This window comes from Diprion similis, chromosome 12 (genome assembly GCF_021155765.1).
Source record: "Diprion similis isolate iyDipSimi1 chromosome 12, iyDipSimi1.1, whole genome shotgun sequence".
NCBI classification, from domain to species: Eukaryota; Metazoa; Arthropoda; class Insecta; order Hymenoptera; family Diprionidae; genus Diprion; species Diprion similis.
The window spans coordinates 17,634,710-17,655,854 of record NC_060116.1 but is presented as its reverse complement, the minus strand read 5'-3'; the positions used below and the strand labels follow the sequence as shown (position 1 = coordinate 17,655,854).

The 21,145-nt window shown below is 38.1% G+C and overlaps 1 protein-coding gene across 10 annotated transcripts in view; it reads right to left on the bottom strand.

The window, feature by feature from the left end:
- The window catches only part of LOC124413709 (uncharacterized protein CG43867), a 42,575-nt gene that overhangs the window by 9,469 nt on the left and 11,961 nt on the right, over positions 1–21,145 (bottom strand). For 5 of the 10 annotated variants that reach the window (XM_046894477.1, XM_046894471.1, XM_046894474.1 and 2 more), the window contains 8 exons: positions 14,913–14,975; positions 4,758–4,925; positions 4,153–4,338; positions 3,020–3,222; positions 2,098–2,329; positions 1,424–1,598; positions 760–996; positions 340–631 (listed from right to left, as the gene is read on the bottom strand). In XM_046894477.1, coding sequence (XP_046750433.1) covers positions 340–631; positions 760–996; positions 1,424–1,598; positions 2,098–2,329; positions 3,020–3,222; positions 4,153–4,338; positions 4,758–4,925; positions 14,913–14,975 — 1,556 coding nt within the window. Of the gene's footprint in view, positions 1–339; positions 632–759; positions 997–1,423; positions 1,599–2,097; positions 2,330–3,019; positions 3,223–4,152; positions 4,339–4,757; positions 4,926–9,258; positions 9,390–13,869; positions 14,024–14,912; positions 14,976–18,387; positions 18,518–18,561; positions 18,786–21,145 lie in introns of those variants that run through there. The other 5 variants (XM_046894478.1, XM_046894481.1, XM_046894479.1 and 2 more) reach the window with 4 other exon arrangements.

The following is a 21,145-nucleotide window of genomic DNA, read 5'->3' as shown; positions in this document are numbered from 1 at the left end:
AGAAGCCCAAAATAGTTTTTGTAAACTCATATTATATGCAGAGACCTTCTTTGACTAAGTCTAACTATAGTTTGCAGTTTCGTGGTCGTTTTCTGATACAGGGATTCTTTGCTTTGAACTAGGATATGCTTAGATGCGAAAGGCTTAGAGACCAGAATAGATCTTAGAAGAACTTTGGTGGGTCACTGTAAACGTATGTGTGCAATTCTTTGACTCGAAACAGAAAAGTCGGGTGGTGGTAACAAGTTTTCGTTTCAGATCATAGATTACTGAGCCGTAACATGTCATTCTAGTATACATAGCATATGTAGCGTTGGAACATTATGTGTACATACGCACCTGCAGACCTCGTCAAGAATTATTTGCCCTTGTGGTTTTCGATTCGCGTCATTTTGGCTCTTCCAATAAGTGAGCACCCCATTCTTAAGAACAAACCATCGTTTTCTCCATGTCTTCAGTTTCCCTCCTAGTTTTGCAAGGTGCCCAGTTTTTTCCAATGATTCGAGTCGTTTTGGACTTTCTCCAGATGCCCTGATTAGTAAACTCGGCATACTAGATTCTAGAGATGTTGAACTCAGAGCATCAGGAGGTATGGCATAATCTTCAGAAAGCCCTGATTCCAGGGAGGTATCTGGAAATTTCGACGTGTCTAAAATATTCGGCAAGTTCGAAATCCTGCCAAGTTGAGCCTCTACATCATTTATTCTTTTCAACACCGGAGTGTAGGATACGTTCATTGTAAATACAAGTTAAACTTACCGCGCTTAACGCTTTTGCTAGGAGAGCCACTGGAACTTCGTTTAGCTGGGCTCAAGCTACTTGTAGTTTTCACGCTCTTAGAAGGGCTACTGCCACTTCCTAGAGATGAATCTGTGTTATCCGAAGAACTATTGGTTATTCTAGTATTGGTTTCCGTTTGATTGGGATGTTCCTCTCCCTCTGAACTGTCATCTGAACTATCCCCAAATGGCATAGATCGTATCTGACTGGCTCTACCTGTTTAATTGGTGATTATACGTACTTAGTAATAGAGATAAAATATACATACAGGATTATTTATTCGTTCCTAAACGCAAGATTTGGATGACAGAGAGCCACTTATGCAGATGTTATCATGTTCAGCAACGAATAAATCGGCCTGTATATGTATATACATGTAGATGAATCATGATTGGACATCATCAATGAAAAAAGTGGAGCAATCTTTGATGTTCAGAATCAAAAAATTGCAAAAAACTCGGAGTTTTGACCCCGAATATTTAAAGACAACTGCTGGACGGAAAGTCATTCCGGGTTTCGTATATTCTGAATTATGGAACACTGGCCTAATTCCTCGTCAACCTGAGTATATTAACAACCTTTCAACGAAAAAGTTTCAGTCTGAGTGGTCAGAATGCAATATGCTTGAAATATGCAAGCTTACCTTTGACAGTAGCATAGACAGGTACAGAGATATCACAATAGCCCTGTGAGTTGTGAGCAGTCAGATTGTGTCCAGTTGCATGAGAATGCTTAGATGAACTAGTGGTGTTTGTAGTTGTTGAAGGAGCTGATTCCTCATTAGCAGGAGGTCCGATGCCTAAGCCACCGTCGGCAACCTAAGGGCAATTTCAAGAGCGATATGACTATTTTCTCTACGCCCATAAAGCCTACGCTAAGGAGCTTGCTCTCCAGTTAGCAATATGGTCTATCTATGTTGCTGTTGGCAGCACTAAAAGGATATGAAATCTACTGTTCAGGCAAGCACGAGTAACGCATGAGCAGAATGGCGGTGTTTTTGATACACAAGACAGTATAGGTAGCACTACAGATGGCAATTAGAAATGTCGCATGGGGGGATAGCATCTTTGTTCGTACCCCATACTCTCATTGCTGTGACAAGCATAGGTTTTTCTAGCTTCACCCTGGGTGCAGCTACTTGCAAACTGTAGACCCGCTGTTGCTCTAGCTCTGTCCGGTGACTACATCTTTTAAAACATACTCAACAAGTTCCTACCATTGTTGTAGCATTATTGTCAGTTGCGATTTGATGACGCGAGAAAGGAATTCGTCTTTTATATGAATACTGTTTTGTAAATAAAGCTTGCCTATGCGTACCTGGTAAATTTTCGCCTCCCAACTAGGAAATCTATGCAATGGCGGTGTGGGCGGTCGGGGACCTTGGCCAGCCTGACTCCAATTGACGCCTTCCCTACTAGGGGTATAGATTTCAGCATAGTCATGTACTGCCTCGGAGCCAGTACTATCTCTATTAGTTTCCAAGACACCAGGAATATTCGGTAGCATAACTAGATTCTCCACAGCAGCAGCCAACTCTTCAGATAGTATGCTAAAAAAAAAAAAAAATAATCAAATGCGTGATAATGTAAAGCTGAACTACAATTCCCTAATCATTTATGTTCACTATGGTTTTATTTACTAAGTATGCGATTCCTGTATAATACAGTTAATATGGAGCAACTGATTTTAGTCACCACAGGCTTTCGTTAAAATCTCAATAGGGTACAAGCGGTGTTGTGTGGTTGCACTCAGAATGATCATGAAAGAAGATGAAATCCGATGAAGGAATGTATGAGTATCATGTTTTTGTTCTCTCTTTTATTTGCTAACCACATTACTGATGTGCAGAATAGGATGATAATAACGAGTATTACGTTGGTATTTAGGACTAAATATATTTTACCTTCAACACGAATGAATACAGACTAGAATGATCAAGTTATTTGAAAATCGATTAATTATATAGTTGGCAGATCCCCGTAGGAAGTCCCAGGACGTTACAGGGTACCTCACTGAAAAAAATCGGGCGCCGCTATTACGTCACGAGGCCTCCCAAGGAGAATCAAACTTTATCATCGAAAGACAAACTCTGAGAAATAGAGAAGTTGTAGATATATGCATATTACAGTCAAAGCAAGTATATAGTATAAATTGACGAGAGCAGATGAAGGAATTCGAGTCAAGTTACACTGTCGAATCTCATTGATCTGTAACCACGCAAAGACAACACGTGACCTACCTGGAATCCATATCGACAGCTGTGCTTCCCTGCTGAATTGTACCACAAGCTGATAAATGTCGTCTATGTCTTGTGCTGGTTTGAGGCTCAGCAATAGAGTTCTGTATAGTTTCTTGAATAGCGTGCGGAGTAGTGTCTAAGCTTTCAGAACGCCGGCGCAGCGTAGGGTCTACTTCCAATGATAACGATGCTCTTGTTGGTGCCTGTATCGAGCAGGACAACCAAATAGTAAGGCTCGGTCTAACATTAAGCTGCATCATTATTATATTCTCCATAGATACAAGCATGTACAAATACACAAAATTTACGAACTAATTTTCCAAATTCATGCTGTTAGTGAGAAATAAATTGTTTCATTAGCACTTGTTAGAGACTGCAAGATACTCCCAATATCTATTTGTCGACTCTGAATATTGTATTCTAACTCGGATAGGTCCATAGTTGCCAATCTTCCAATATTGAATAATTTAGCAATGCTCTAATTTTTATACATGGTCGTGGTTAGTTTGCATAGGAGATTTCATGTTTCTGTGTGCATTAGGATGGCCTTTACTACAGTGATTCTCAAATCTTGTTGCTTTCATGGGCTGAAATACTTACAAATGAATTTTTTTTTAAATTGCCACACTCCAGCCTCCTGTTTCAATTCCAAATTCTGCCGCTAGGCCTTCGCATTTTCTTATTGGAAAAATATAGGATTTTTCGCACAGTGCAGATAATTTTTATTCCTATTGATTTTTGCATAAAAAAATCTGAGACCTAGAAAATTCCTCACAGATAGCTGTGTATGTATATTTGATGAAAAATGTTGAGTTTTAAAGACTCCCGTGTTATTCAAATTTGAAAATCTGATGGCTTAGCGGCAAAACTTATTGTTAGAGTTAAGATAGGAGCCTTGGGTTTTGGATAAATTCGAAAAGAAGAAATGAACATTAGAAGAGAATTTATTTCGAAATATCTTAGCCCATGGGAACAGTAAAATTCGAGAGTGACTATATCACGGACCATTCTGATGTACATACATACAAGTCGATGATCATGAAATAATCGGCGCGCCATTAATTGTCCGAACGATGATCATCAAGTTTGTGACAGGATTACAGCTAAAAACAACAGCTCTTGATTGAACCTACGGGTGGCCGTAATCCGATGTTTGTTATGTGATTCCGTAGTAGCTCGAGTTGCTGATTACACTTGTTATTTTGCTCTCTTAAATGTTGGTTTTGCTGCTCCAATTCACGCAACTTATTCGTTACCCATTCCTTTATTCTAGCAGCCTTAGCCTCGACCTGTCGGGCGTCTTGTAGTCGTAATTGTCTCTGTGGATGATCAAAGAATCATTTAGCTCGAATGTTCAACTCAATTTGTCAACACAACAGTTATCATCCATTCTTGAATGAATGGTGTCAATCAATACGATTTAAACAACGAGGAGATTATTAAATAATAGTAATCGATTATAACTGCAAGGTATAGTACACATTGTTTTATTACACTTATGCTTGAGAACTGTTAGGTAGAACTGGCCCAAGTGCAAATGAAACTCTGCCTGGTTTTATTTCGAGATGTCTGTCATAGTTTCGATATGCGAGGTAAAGGATAATCTATTTCTGTCCTTACAGCTCTTTGACTGGACTGTACTTTTGATAAATCCTAAATGCTGCAGAAGTCAGGTAGCAGATACTTTGCATTATATGTTTCAATTGAGAAACAAAGTCAGGGACAGTTTCAGTCTTACCTGCTCTTCAACTTGTGTCTCTAGCTTCGTTATACAGGCACAGTGCGTATCGTCTATCTTTTCACTCTGAATACCCGACGTTGATGGAACCGAATGTGTTGGCGAACTGACACTGGAAGTACTTAAGCAGTATTCACCCTTCACCAGCCGTTCCTCCATCATCCGTACCTGTAACATACAATTGCAGGCATGTTTTAGACACTTAGCATATCAATTGACGGAAAATCCCAGGGATTATAGATTCACTTGATTAGACGAGATCATAGTGCAGCACGTTGGAAAGGATAAGTTGATAAAAATTATCGAGGGAAATCTTACACTGAAAATTCTCAACCCTTTTCGACTTGATCGAAAATTACCTCTACATTAGGGTGGTTCGAAAAAATATGATTTGCCATTTTCCACTATGGTAACTCCTAAATTTTTTTAGCTTAAAAAGAAGATTCTATCAAAAGATGAGCGTTCTACGTTATGTGGAAGATCGTGATCATTTGATTTTTCAGTTTTTTTAAAACTTTTTTTCGGAATTTGTGAAGAATAATATTGAATTTTTTTTTTTTACTTTTGCTTACCTCAATCAACATACATATCAATTTACGACCTAAAATACCCACACTTGTAATATTAAGTCTCCAGGTGATGTTTGAGAAGTGTATCGACAACTTTTGTATAATTAATCTGATCTCGTAAAATAGTTATAATATAATATGAACTTTTAATTCGAGAAACTAAGATTCCCGTAAATTGCTATGTTACGGATCGTCATCTTTGAGTAGAAAATGAATAAGAAAATAATAATAGAAATGCTATAAACCTTTTCTTCATAAGTTTAAACAAAAGTACAAAAAAAAAAAATTAATAAATCAAATGAGCGCGGTCTTCCGCATAACGTTGGATGCTCATCTTTTGACACAATATTTCTTTTAACCTAAACAAACTTTGGGGGGGGGGGGGGGGGTCACGGTGGAAAATCCCGTCATTTTTTTCTTAAACATCCTACTCTACATATACGCCTATGTACTCGGGTTGAATTATTAGTCAGAGGAAATTCCAGGTGACTTTGCCTGGCATTGGACGGTAAACTTTGCTAATTTTGTTGTGACATGAGTATATCGTATAGTACTATCAAATACCAACACTCACTTTTTTTTTCTTGACATCCCTTACTGATCCGAAGTTAGAAGCCGTACAATTTACGGACCACTTTTAAAAACCTGAAAAAATTACAGAATATTCTCGGAACAATTACAAAGATTTCGAGAAATGAAGGAACCACTTTTGAGAGGATCTCGAAATCTTTACAAATTTTTTTAGAATTTTGATCCGATTTTTCGAAACACCTTGAAGAATCTAGAACAATACATAGAGTCTTGGCTGTGGTAAATAAGTCAGGACTTTTAAGCCAATAAAGACACCACTTTCTGCAAGAGCTTACAATTTTCGTAATTTGTCAAGACTTTCAAGAGTGGCAAAAAATTCAAGGTCTGACGACTTCTAACTTCCGGAACGTTGGGAAATATCGGGAAAAATCAGGCGCAGGTTGTGTTTGAGAATGAGAGTAACATACCACTGCTGAAGTCAAACAATTGAAAAAGGTAACCGTTCGAAGCTGGGTGAAATGTATGTATGTATATGGAGGGTTTCATGGGGTAGTACCAGAGTCCACTTTGGAGATAATTGTGTATAAAAAAATAATTCCAGACTACCTCAAGAGATCTTCGTGGTGAAGAAAATAAATGTATGTACAATGTACATGGGTGTACGCACCTAGGGATGTACATACATGTATGAATAGGGCAGTCTATCCCATTTCGACCTGCGTCCGACCCATGACCTCTCGCATCATTTTGCCCGCGATTTTTTATATGATTGTTCTCACATTAAAGGCACTAATTTTTTTTTTTAATTTTACCGACTCGGCTTGAATTGTCTACAATTTTTAAAAATGATTTTATTTATCGACACAATTTAAAACTCCGAAAAAATTCTGAAAAATCGGGCGTCAGGTATCAAAATTTTTAAGCCTAGATCCGAACTGGGGAGATTTTTCCTTCTTGCTATTTTCAAGCTTCATCCGAAAAAAACGTTAAAAAAATTAGAAGCGAGAGTCAGTTCACTATTGACGGTTGCTGAAACATTTTCATATGCCACACCGGATTTTTGAAATTTCTTCAAATTTTTTGCAAGTTTTTTTTTCTTTTATATTTATTTTACTAATGAAGGTTTTTTCAATCTCGACCAATTAACAAAAAGAACCTAATTTGTGATAATAAAAAAATGCTGAAAAATCCAGTGTGACATATGAAATGTTTCAGTAAACATCTATAGTAAAATGACTCCCGCTTCTAATTTATTTAACGTTTTTTTCGGATGAAGCTTAAAAACACTACGAAGGAAAAATCTCCCTACTTCGGCTCTAGGCTTGAAAATTTTGATATCTGACGCCCGATTTATCAGAATTTTTTCAGATTTTTAAATTGTGTCGATCTGTAAAATCATTTTTAAATAATTGTAGAAAATTTAAACCGTGTCGGAAAAAGCTAGAAAAAAAATTAGTGTCTTTTAATATGAGAATAATCATGTAAAAATCGTGGACCATATCCGGGGGTCGGACGCAGATTGAAATGGGATGGACTACGCCATATACAGGTATGTAATATGTACGTATGCGTATATGCATGTGTGTATGTATATGTACATACATACGAATGTAGGGGAACAGTTATGGCATAGCTGCAGCTGTCCAAAATCGATATCGCCAAGGGTAGCTAAACGGCTGTAAGACCACCATGAGTAAACACTACAGTGTGCACGCATTTTCATTTAAAATAAAAATCGATATGATAGAGGCATATCTACTCCGTTATTAGAATGCAATACGCGATGGCGATGTATATTCCTCCAACTACCCCCGCGAATCTTTCACGGAGTAACAATGTCATACGTGCAAGTGGTGATAAGTAAAATTGTGTGATGAACACGAAGGCTGCGAGAATTTACAAGTATTTCACAATATAACCACTGCTTTAGCACATATACTGTCAGAGGTCCCAATTAATGTTGTTTCTGCAAAACATCGTTTACACTTCTGATCATTTGCTTTTATCGTACTTTAATACCAAACTGTATAATGGCGTGTAAACTTGCCACATACATGCACGTAGGTAGGTATATGGATGAAATTATTTGTGACGTATACTATGCACAACATAAAAGCGAAGTTCATACATACATATCTATCTTACAGGTCAATCAATGAATACTGGCCACGAGTACGATTAAGGCAGCCGATTTCATCCTAAGCCCGAATAGCGAGTTTTTTCCGCTCAAGGGTCTGCTAGCCAGTGTTCAATAAATAACCTGTACATTTTTATACATGTTCACAGTGTGGATGTTTGACCACAAATATCATTTGAACTAACGTCATTATCTTCTAATTATCCGATAGTAGTTTTTTATTTGTTCAATGGTGGGGAAACTGTGAATAAGTGAGACCCTCTGTATGCATGCAATGGTGTCGTGAAGAGGCCAAAGCATAATATTTATAATTTTTAATGGCCCTTCAAGGCGCTATTACATACTTGAAAGAGTCATTCACGATTTTGAACTCACTACGATACTTGATACAAAAAGATACTCGCGCGCTAAGCCAACTTTTGGATAATGTAGTTAGCACTTTAAGAAGGAACCTTGAATTTTTACCGATTTCTTGAAAGCCTAGAATACTTTGAAAATGCATAAAGACAAAAGGTGTAAAAAACAAGTGTTCACGCGTAGGGTTAAATTGCAATTAAATATACGTCTTGAAAGACGTAAAAGTTGCCCAAATGACGTTCTTGGGCCCATATCGAAACGATTCTGTAGGGGGTCTAGCTTTACTAGTTTTAGAGACCCAAGTGGCGGCCGCTGGGCGTTCTCAATTTTCGTCGATGCAAGAAAAATGCCTTGATAAAATACACAGGCATACTTATAATATTTTAGACTGAAGTTAGTAACGTTAACTAAACGAATCCTCAGGTTCATACAAAATCAACATTATTGGGCAATTCAAAAATGATTTTCAAGAAGTTGGCTTTTCGAAAGTAAAGTATATCTTGTATATAATGGTTTACTAAATCTCAGACATTTCCAAAGATGCGAAGTAGCGATTTTTCTCGAACATCCATCCTTACAGTAACGTTACTAACTTCATCCTCACTATAATACGTAGATTGGCGATTCGATAAGTATAAACGCAAATTCATCAATGTATGTATACAGAATATGGCTCATGATTTTACTACGCTGATACGATTGTAGTCCATCTAATTGCATGTGCCTACAGTGTAGTATACTGAACAATGGTGCGTAACCGCTTCATTCGCGACTTCAGGTATACCGGTATCCACAGCGAGCCCAGGTAATATGAATAAGTAATGATAATGAATAGGTAACAGACCATGTACCGGCTTCTGATAGCTACTATGAATTTATATCGATAATAATATGTATAACATCTTACCGGCAAACACCACAGCCATCGTGTAGAACCGTTGGGTGCAGGATTACGAATGAAAAGAGATTTTTATTATCCAGAATGGTGGAAATGATTACTGTTTTATCTTATGTGCATGCGTGTGTCTGTAGTGGTGGTGGTGGTGGTGGTGGTGGTGGTGGTGGTGGTAGTGGTGGTGGTGGTGCGGGGGAGGTTACTGCAGGCCTTGCTCCTTAGGCCTTTCAAGCAGCAAAGATACGTCGACTTCAAAGAATTGTCAATTACGCGATAAATGACAACGTTTATTGATTGATGACTTTTGAGTAAGAATCTCGTGCGGCTCGATTGATTTGAGCATCCGGCTCGGGGGTCAGTGGCGTACTAACACGTACTAAGTAACGCTTTGGGGTTTCCTAGAGTGAGTCACGTTGTTTTCCACCCGTTTCGAGCCCGAGGGTTGCGCGTGCGTGCATGTGCAGTGGGCCGCTCCGATGGGTCATGCAAACTAAGTTTCATAAGTATATTATTTATACCTCCGTACGTATGTACATACATACGTATTATACCCATGAATATACACATGCTGTAAGTAATATAACGTATGAAAGCGCTCTGCACTGCGAATGTGGACGTCTTCGAATCACTTATTATTTCTATGAAGATTAACCTACAAAGAGTTGCCACAATAGAGCAGTGACCAAAAAGGAGTATTATATCTATACCGTACGTATACCTATTGTATGTAAGTCATAGAACATCTGACTCTTGAGTGAGCGTGAGCAGCCTAATCAAGGAGAGGGTACGCTCGTTTTTTCACGTTGGCGATAGAAATGTCGTACAGGGTTGATGATTTATGTTTTTTGGGCAACATTTTACACCTGATGCAATGCAGAAAACCGCAGAAGTATCAACGTAATATCCGGACGTTTTTGAACCGTTAAATTTAGAAATACTGAGGATATCGCAAAGTTCATACCCATAATTCTTCAAAACATATCATGTTAAGCTCAAATTTGAAACTCTGTTTTGACGACTTGTGAAGAGTCTTAACAGCTGTAAAAATGCATTTTGTCGAATATATCTACAAATATATGATTCTCGCCGAAGTATCCCTCCACCAAAGTTGTAGATTTCGCTAAGACGCTTCTTTTTTGTCTCACACATTTTCACGTTTATTATAATATTTTTTCCGTCAATTGGCCAGGTGCCTGAAATATCAGATATTGGAAAAAATTTCGAGCTTTTGCGGTGAAATTACATTTATCATGAAGATACCTCTCAGAAAAATCTGAAACGCTGTTCTAACCCATTACTGTTCACACGTCGGTGGTTTTACAGATCGGAATGAAACAATTTTATAAATGGTATTGCCATTGAAAGCCAATGAATAATTGACCCTATAGATATACGCAAAAACCACATTTGCTGAAACAGTGCAATATTTAGTGAATCAGTGAAATTAGTGAGAAATTTTATTTTCGTCGTCGTAGGCTACCTACCGGGAGTCTTTGGCAAACGTGCAGACTCCGAGCACGCGGTAACTGCCAGTGCCAATAGGCACATGCACAAGTTTTCGATCACTAGGTACGTTCGGTTCACGTAGACATCGTGCGGGTGTTGGCACCAGCGGTGACCGCGTGGTTCGGAGTCCGCACTTTCACCAGAGACTCCCGGGGTACCCACCTTTTGTAGCAAAACTATTCGGATGAACGAAAAGCTCAGCTTTGGTGACCGGGCGCGAATTGACACGACCGAATGATCGTATTCCTAATAGTCTTATATAACCCAAGAATCATACGAAAAAAATGTCCAAGTGATGAATGATAAGGCAGAAAAAATAAGTAACACTGAATTATGATAAATTGGAATCTGAAAGTCATGTACGTCGTCGGTCAACGTCAAGTACTAAATTCTAGGAAAATTCTGATAACTATTAATTTTTTTGGAAATTTCAGCTACCACTATTTGGTAACTGAAAACCGAGAGGTGTTGAAAAAAAATTGCATCGTATGTTCATAGATTAATTGATTTTCTCCCCAAATTTCTTTCGAATCGATTCACCCGTTTGTTCAGAATTTGTTCCCAGTTCAGAATTTATATACCCGAGTAAAATCGATTTGGACCCCCCCCCCCCCCCCCCCCAGCTTCAACACGATTATACATACAGCTATATCAGAATAGTAGACCCCCTTGCGTCTGAAAGAAGGTTAGCATCGATGGCCGCTTCTGGTCGAGGCACGCGGACGCCGCGTGTGTACGTCGTCAGTGCTACCAACATTTCTGACTCGCTGAAACTAGAAGAGTCATAATCGACTTTGTTCGGGTGTACGTAAACGAAACTAGAAATCCAAAAGTCTCCTGACTTATCTGTAACGAATACTCAATGTATCGTTACAATTCCGCCCAAATCAGTCGAGCCATTTCTCTGTGATTTAGTATACACGACATAATTATTGAATGTTTCGAAAGTTTACGTTTTTTACGTACCATGTGACTCTGTCCCATTCAGATAACGTTTGTAAAAAATATGGTTCCCAGATGGATTGTCGGACAAGATCTTAAAAGGGTCACGTGACACCACAATCTGTTTTGATTGACGTAAAAATTTTGATTTGACTGAAAATTGGATATTCTTGTAGTGCATACTGAGTACGTACTGCAGCATCCCAATTTAGCAGTTGGACGCTGATGGTGGAACGTACACGTGGGAAAAAGGATTCTGATACGGCTATCATTTTCGCAAGTCAGTTACATTGGTAATGCATATTCAGCACGTAGCAGCCGGCCGATAGTGGCACTGCAGGCTCCTGGCATCTATCTAGTAAAATTAGCTGATCTTAATTATTGGTGGTCTAATACTATTGAATCAGCCTGTCAATTCCCGAAAGCATGTTTCTTTGTCGTTGTTTAATGTGGCACTTGATTCACGTAGCATAAGTTACAATCAAACAATAATTTTCTGAGTTGAAACAATAAACCAATCATTTTTGAATCCTTACAAAATGATTTCACTGTGCAACAGAACCTATAGCATTGTAGTAGCGACCCTTTTCTTATACAGGACTAAAGTATTTTTGTTTCGTGTTCAAAATAGTTCAATTATATTTTTGGGTTGCGCCAACACTACATTTGGTGGGTTCTACATTAACCCTAAAATTTATTCACGGTGAAAAAATTTTTGCTGTTAAAACTAAACATTGATCTGAGTGTAATGAAGACCTTCCCGGACAGATAAAATCGTTAAATCAACTGAATCGATTTAATTTGATGAAAAATTGTTGCTTCAATCATTAATTTTGTGAAAATGAATATACCGTAGTCAATATAATAAATTCTGTCAGGTGAAATCAACCTAACGAGTTAGTTGAACTATGCGGTTGATTTGATTGAAAATTTGATAGGTTCGAAAAATATTTAGTTTTGTCAACTCATGGATCCGGTTGAAGAAGGGGATACCTGCGGTTGAATGCGTGCAGTTGCTTTAACCAAATATTTTTTTCGTCGACAAAGAATTCTGTCTTCTGCGAAATCAAATTTGATTCTCTTGAATCAATCTCTACATGTGATTGAGTAAACAAATTGATTTCGTCGAACTGGGTGATTTTCAACCCATCCTTTCAAACTTATACATTGTTGAATACGTATGGTTGAATGAACTAAATGTGCCATTTGTCGTGAACTTTTGATGATTGAAAGAAACAAGTCAAGTTTGTCAGCCTAAACAAATTTACATCTTGTAGGTACCACTTGTTACGTTGATCCAAGTTAGCGAATATAATTCGAGAAACTGCAAATACTCTTGTTGATTCGAATAAACGTATCAGTCGGAACAACAACAAAATTGTTTCCATCTAAATAGTTCAATAAATCTATCTACAAACGAGAATAATTATAAATTATTTGCGTTACTGAAAAATCTACCAACTGCCGCCGTAATTAGACTTAAAATTTCAATTTTATTTTTAATCACAACCATTCCAGAACTTCTTTTCATTCCACGATTCAGTCTCGTCAATCGAAATTTACGGTAATTCTAATAAAACAACCTTACTCTATAAACTGAGCATCTGTTTATCTGAATGATATGAGACTACAGTAAAAAAATAAGTTGTTTTTGAATTAATGATTGAAAGTATTGAAACACTACACTGAACTGAATGTTCAGTTGCTTGACTTTGATTTTTCCAATTAAATGTTCAGTTCCGTTAACTGAGACTTTTTTAAACTAACAGAACGTGATATTGCATTGATCAAACATTTGTTGGATCAAAAAGTAGGATATTCAGGTTAACAAAATTATTTTCAAATATTAACTATGTAATACAGATTGTTCAACTTTATATTTCGGTGACTGTACACGGTGTACATCCTCGTATTTGTGTTAAATAATAATATAGTTAACAGAAATATTTTTCATTTAGTTCGTGCAACTCATAAATTGTTGTAATAACCAAATATTTGTTTTGCCGGCGTGAACGCTGCATTTAGTTGATCGAAGCAATAGTTTTTTTTAATTCAACGACTTTTTCCTTTCAGTCAATGTGACGATAAGAATTACTTGGTGCACGACGTAAAAATGTATGAAAAACGTAAAAGAATTCTACACGCAAATGAGTATAAAGATACATGAGTTACTACCTTTCATTCGTGTCACCTGTCGTGGGCCATTCTTGGACTGCTGTGTTTCCGCAATATTAATGTTACGTCGTGGTTGGAAACTTTATGAAAAATTTGGACTTTGGACAAAACTAAACGAGCTATATATAATAAAAACACGTTACAGAGAAAATTAATGTGATTTTCAAAGGAAATGCACTGTGTTTCATAACAAAATAACGGTGCAAAGGTCCGCGTCGGCCATATTAGTTCTACACAAAAATCAATGCTCCGGGTGCAGTGTTACATGCGCGATTCACCCGGTTGCGGAGCTTTCTACGGTGGTATAGGGTTTGCATCTTTGATAAAATCAATATCGAGCCTGTGTCGGTAAGGTAGATGATTTGGTTTAAACGTTGCAGTACTTGTATTGTTATTACAGATGCTTTGTCAATTATATGGAGAAATTTCCAAAGAGTCGTAAAAATTCTAGCTTCTCCAGCTGCAGTTAAACCCTATTTATTTACTTAAAGGGAGGGGTACATCTAACTTTTGACATATATAACGCCTTGTAAAATCCACCCGTAGAAGTTTGAAGAACATAATTGTACATACTGTCAGTAAAAATTGGACGACTCAAAAAATCTAAACTGTTTTTTAAGCATTTAAAGAAAACAAAAATTGTTTTCCACTTGAAACGTACCCTGACGACCTATTTTTATTAGTGATCAGTAACAGAGTCGTATTTATACTTTTTGTATAAAATATTGGAATGTTTGCGTAATAAAAAAATTGTGATTTTCCTCAAATTTTATTTGCTCGCTCCTCAAATTCGCCTGTCTTATATGTTACACCTTTGGACCCCTTCAGTACTTTTTCTATCCTGTTTGCAGTTATTTTTTTTAAATTTCTAATTCTTCGATAAATGGCATTGAAACGCTACGCGGCTTTCAACAGTGCCAATTCACGAACGACATGGTAACGCCCGGTTGCCTATCTGTAGGCGGCGAAGTGGCTTGTTTTCACGTTTAGGGCCGATAGGTATGCTGTCTCTCTGTCAGGTCGTTACTAATTATTTGCCTCACCTTGTCTTCCGCTTCGTCCGCTCTACCCTCTGCCTCGAGCACCCTCTGTTCAAGTTCCGAAAGCTGCAACAGTCATAAAAACATGTTTATTAAAGAAAAGGTCGTCTTAAGAGTTTCATAAATACACACGCACACGAACTTTGTACGAATTCACTCTCGTACTATGTAAGATACAACTACGTAAGGGAAAGACAGGTAAACTGGGCCCCACTGGGCAGGGTGAACTCCCCTAAATATTTGTCGATTTTTTTTCAAAATTAACAAGCGTTACAAAATTTATTCATTTACTTGCATCAGGAGACTTTGAACATCAAACTGTTTCTAGGACTTTAACCTAGTCCTGGTAAAATATAGTTAATTTGATGTTAAAATTCTTCCGATGCAAGTAAACAAATAAATTTCTAATGTTTGTTGTTTTTGAAAAAATTCAAAGAATTTCTCACTTTGCCTGCAATTTTCAAACTTCGCGGTAGACGCCCGTCTTTGGTCAGGTTTTTGTTTTTTGGTTAAAATTAGAACATTCATCGACTGAACTTGCAACATTACCTTCCCTATAGTATACTAAGTATAAAGTAATGCAAGTAAGAGGGTGAGGCAATACAACTAGCTATAGTATGTTGTTTGCGTTTGTGTACCCCTGCACAATATGAGGTTGAAGTTAGTAATGTTATTGCAATAGTGCAGCTTGGGAAACATCGTTATACCTGGCAACTTTGAGATCGTCTGAAATTCAGTGAAGTGTAATGAATCAAGTCATACTCATACTTATACCACACGAATAATATATTTAGAAAACTCAACTCCTTTTAAGTCAACCGGAAGTTGCAAAGTAGTGATTTGCTTCTCAACATTTTGTTACGTTAATGTTAATGTTACTAACTTCAGCCTTGTTGCACAAAGAAAAGAGGTTCGTATTAACGCGTCAAACGTACAGGAGATACCGAGGTAACATAAGTTAGTATGACCACATGCGGAGTGAAGTGACTTACTTGACATGATTTTGGAACCATCGCAATAAGATGAACTAATTTTTGAAAAAATACTTCGTCTTATTCTTATCTCTAGGTTATGGAACAAATAGCACACGTGATTCTTCAATTTTCAATAATTTCCATGTATAAGTAAGTAGCAATTCATTTTGAAAAGCTCTTTCAATTTGCCCAGAATGAGTATCCATGTAACCTTGCCATACCTCCACATGAGTGTGCAGTGGTAGGTAGGTACAGCATGTTATAACCAAGTGATCACGAAACTCTATCGCTGAAGGATAAGTATATACAATATGGAGGCGTAAATGATACCTATTACGCGTGTGAAGTGGCATATATATATATACGTGTTCCTCCGTTACCGTCATTCGTTATATTACACGTTGCAATCGTACTTGGGCATTATTTACAGGGTAGTTAATTAAAACAGAGGTTAATTTACGGGTCGAGGCTCGGGTTTAAGGGCAATTTATTCCATCCTTGCGGTCAACAGCTAAATATAATTATTCCGTATGAACCGACCCAGTCCAACTATACGACAAGAATTTGATCTGCAACATCTCCTACGAAACCATATAAGCATATTGAAATAAAGTATTCGCGACTTATTCATAGATCAAGTTACTGCGGGGTCTCACACAAATTGCTGACGATGAGAGGAATTGGTGAAAGGCAACAGGCTGAGCGACCGACTGCGCATGCGCAAGATAATGGAATTCTATTGGTCAGTCAGATCGTATCGCGGCAACATTTTGGCCTGTAAGGTAGGAAAGCCAACTGAAATAGAGATGGCAAGGGTTTTTGGTTTGTTGATTTTACATGGAAAAAACTCCATATCCATACAGAAGACATTGAGTGGGGCGAAACAGACATCTCGACGGTGGTAGCCCAAAAGCTAAAATGAGTTCACACTTGATACGCCGGTGATGTATAAGAGCTACACGATGCTGTCCCTTTATATCCAGAATAATTGAAAAAATACGACGTATCTAAAGCCAGCACCGCCTCAATGGAAAATATAACCATGCGATAGCCCAGAATTGAGAGCTCTTTAAACACCGTAATTGCGATTGGGAACCTCCGTCGCTTATGGTCTAAACCCGAAATGTGTAAAATATACAGCAGTACTTGCGCCATTCCGTCAATTCTCACGCAGTAAGCTGGCATTGAAAATTCTATTTGCCTGTTATTCACATATCTTATTCCTCTTCATAGGATGTGGCAATTGGTAAAATATTAGCCCATTAGCTCTACAGGCCTTCAGTAATAAAACTATTCCTTTCTGTGCATAGCAGTTTGCATTTTGTTGAATTTATTTCAAACGTACGAGGGAGATTTTTTTGTAAACAAGAACGAAGAAGGTAACTCTGCGCCCGCTGCGCATACACAAAAAGCTGTTGTTTCAAAGGTGGTCGGACAAAATTGTGATTTCTAACGCCTGCTTTACACACGACAATGGCGGATCAGAGGGACTGGGACGATAAAAAAAATTGTGTGCACGACTTGCGGTAGGAAATTTCACTTGTGTGATTACCACACAAGCCAAGCCTGCACTTGTAAATACATCCTTCTTTCCACTCTTAATGCATGATGCACCTAGTATTATAAATCCCATTACATTATAATGTGAGGACAAGTGTCCTTTTACCTTCAAAAGGAGAAAATTTCTAGTTAAATTGGCACTTTCAGAAACAATAAATAAATATCAAGGCCTGACAGAAAAAAAAGATTACTTCCATCACAGTAATATATATCGCGTTTTCAAGATTACGCTGTCGGAATGCGTTACGAGTCTACAGGGTCATTTATTGGTTTCTGAACGCAAAAAGGATGTGCCGATGCGGAAGTGGGTAGAGGTTCGTGGTAGTTCAGAACGTTGCCTGGGGGCAGCCTGTCTTTGTCAGCCCTATTGGAAAGTACGATGCGGTCAGGAGTATAGGTATGTATAGTCGACTGGTTCGAGAATTAATATCTTCAAATCGCATGGACAGAAACAAAAGAAAGGGACAGATGGTCACCAAGGTTACCTGCATTTCTCTCGGTGCACTTCGCCACTAAAGTAACTTATGAGCGGTGTGCGTTCCAGTACGCGGATATAACCATAGTTCAGTGCCTACACCCTCGATACGTATGACACTAGTGCAGCGTCATATTTCACGGCTTGTATAATACAATTAAGTGTAATTGGCGAACCTTAACGTCAAGCTTGGGGGTATCTCTGGTGTGTGGGATGCGTTAAAGCGGCCCAATCAGTCGGCAGTCTGATGTACAACGTATTATACTACTACGTTACCGGAAGTTGCAGTTAGAGAGCTTTGTTCATTGCATTCAACGATTTTTCTTTCAATCTCACTCCCACAAACTCCCTCCCTTCGTTTACGCAATCGCGCTCGCAACGCGTACTTTAAAATACTTGTTCCGTTTATGATGTTTTATCAACGCTGCGCCGTGCAGTTATTTTCAAATAGTGCCTGAATTCAAATTACCTTTCGCAACATCTCCTCTAAGGATTCCATTTCCAGGGCGGAGTAATTTTTCTCACTTCGAACGGGTTGAACCATCGATAAATCTCTTTAAAAGTTTAAAGGAGGAAAAGTAAGGACGATCTACGGTTGAATACCAATTCTTTGAAACCCTTGTAAAATACGCATGTTTATACTTACAGCCACTGGTTTTCGTTTAGAAACAACTTGTCAATGACATTACAAGTTCAGCTTATTTTCTGTTACACTGATTTTGTAATTCTGTTTTTCTGCCCGTTATCTTTACCCGTGACCTTTGTATCTCTGCAAGGCATTTTCTGAATATATCTCGCGAAAAGTTTCAACTTTGTCAGGAAATAGCGGCTTGAGGATACATGCTCGATAAGAATTAGTTTCATGTCAACTGCCCGTAAATTCGAAAAGGCAGTTTGAAACAATGGTAAGATATGTGTTATCACCGCGTAGTTCACGATCAGACGACAGTACAAATCTATTTTATCCGCAGCAGCATAAATTATTATACTATCGCGCATTTTCTTTGCCTTTGAATATTTTCCCAGCCTTCTTTCATTCTATCCCTCTTTCCGCCGAGAATTTTCAGCTTCGCCTTTGCAGTCTGCCACACGGTTAAACTTGGAGAGCGCGACACTTTCGGCTCGTTCCACGGTTCTACGCACACTATTTTTGGTCAAAGTATTTTTAAGTTCAGTTTAAGGTAGACTCCTCCACTTCTCCGTTAAAAAGTATCAAAGAGAAACAATACGATGTTAACGGAAAAGCAAAGAGACTTTCTTCCGCAGAGAACCGCTAAGCGAGATTTAATATTCAAAAAATCGCCGAATGTATTTTTCACCTGGACAATATTTCATTAACAGGAATTTAAATATATACGCGTGCAGATATACGTATAATATATCTTAACTTTTTGTGAGACAGTCGGCTAAAGAAAAATACTCAACTTGTAACGTGGTATCTGTACCAATCTCAGCACTAGCACTTGACTCGGGTAAAACAGAATTTCTGTTATAAGCAGTTGGGACGCTGATGGAAAATATCTTTAATCTTTATGCCTAGCCTGCAGTTACAATCCAAGTGCAAGGTGTATTGTTAATTGAGAAACAATAAACAGAAAGGATTGACGATGATGTTTAGAAATCATCATATAGCTAAATTATTTTATAATAGCGAGCACAAATACTCCAGGAGTGCAAATGATATCGGCCCACCTGCTGCAGGGAACTGAGAAGTATAAATTCGAAGGAAGCCATCTATTCATCCGAAAGTTATGGACTGCTATAAACCTACCCTGAGCTGAAATGGAAATTTCTCGCTGAAACGCTGTATCGTTACCGGTACCTGACTCCAGGGGCGCAGTGGTTAATATGTATATAATAGTGAATATTGAAACTATCCGTTTGAAAGAATAACTTCGATGCTGTCAAGGACAAATTTCTACTCGTCGTGACGGTATCACAAGAGTGTTTCAAATATTACTCGGAAAATTTTTAACTATTGCACCGGTCTATACAGCACTTCGCAGATTTTATTTGTTTATTCAGTTATTAATGTAATATGTTTGATTATCCGTTAGAGTGATCCTATGATACGAAACTTAGTTTTAACACATAGTTAATAATTACCACGCATCCACATTCTGAAAGGGACACTTTGCAGACGACGGAAATTTTCGAGGAAAATACGCCGTTACTGTCGCAATTTATAATATTTACATGCAACCAGACGTTATAGATAGGATATATAAGTCGCGTCGTCTTTTAACACCAGTTGCATATTCACGATATAATACACGATAAAAACGTCTCCTTTAACGAAAAACCATTGGGTTTCAGTTCCACTGGTATTCATCGCAATTGGATTCATAATTGAGGAAGGTCACTTTATTATGACTCTTCACCATACCCTTTTATAGGTTATAACTGCAGGTGTTGATCCATACATTGACATATAGTATTTATTTACTTGAATATGAAAGGGAAGAAAGACACGCTGTGAGAACCGAATATACAACCGACCGTTTAATCATCGAGAACGACGATGAAGATGCGAGCACGGACAAACAACAGTCGTCGCACTGCTGCTGCACCCCTGTCACCGCGGTAGCAAACGAACTGATTCAGATCTCTCTTTGTGGACACTATGATGGTGGATGATGGTAGAACTTCGTACCGACAAGCTAACAAACCGCGCAAGCTCATACACCGAAGCACATGCCACGACTCGGCCTACACGCCCTGCGCTGTGCTCAAATGCGGCAATTCCAATTCTGCTATGTATGAGATTTAATTTTTTAACGGCAAAAATTACCTCGAGTCTAATTATACGGTAAATAAACGCGAGGACGAGCAATTGCAGCGGATACAGGAATACTTTGAAGAAGTCAGTCGAGTAATTGTTCCAGAAAATTAAAAACTAAGATGGCTTTAGGATATGGATATACACGTACCGCGCAAGTTTTTTTTTTTTTTTTTTTTGGGGGGGGGGGGCTTGGCTTAAGCAATGGCCACATACATAATTTTCAGGACAAGCTAATACTCACAGAGGCAGGGGAACTGTATATAAGCTAAGAAAGTATTTTTTATATTGATTTATGAATTTTACGTTGCAGGTGTTCATCTGATTGTATTCTACGTATACGACATAACGGTACGTGGACTACAGTCCTGCATGTTCGAAATCACGGTTGAAGTCCACCGAACTTAACGAATCGCCATTTAACTCAACAGGTTGCAGCCTTGAAAAC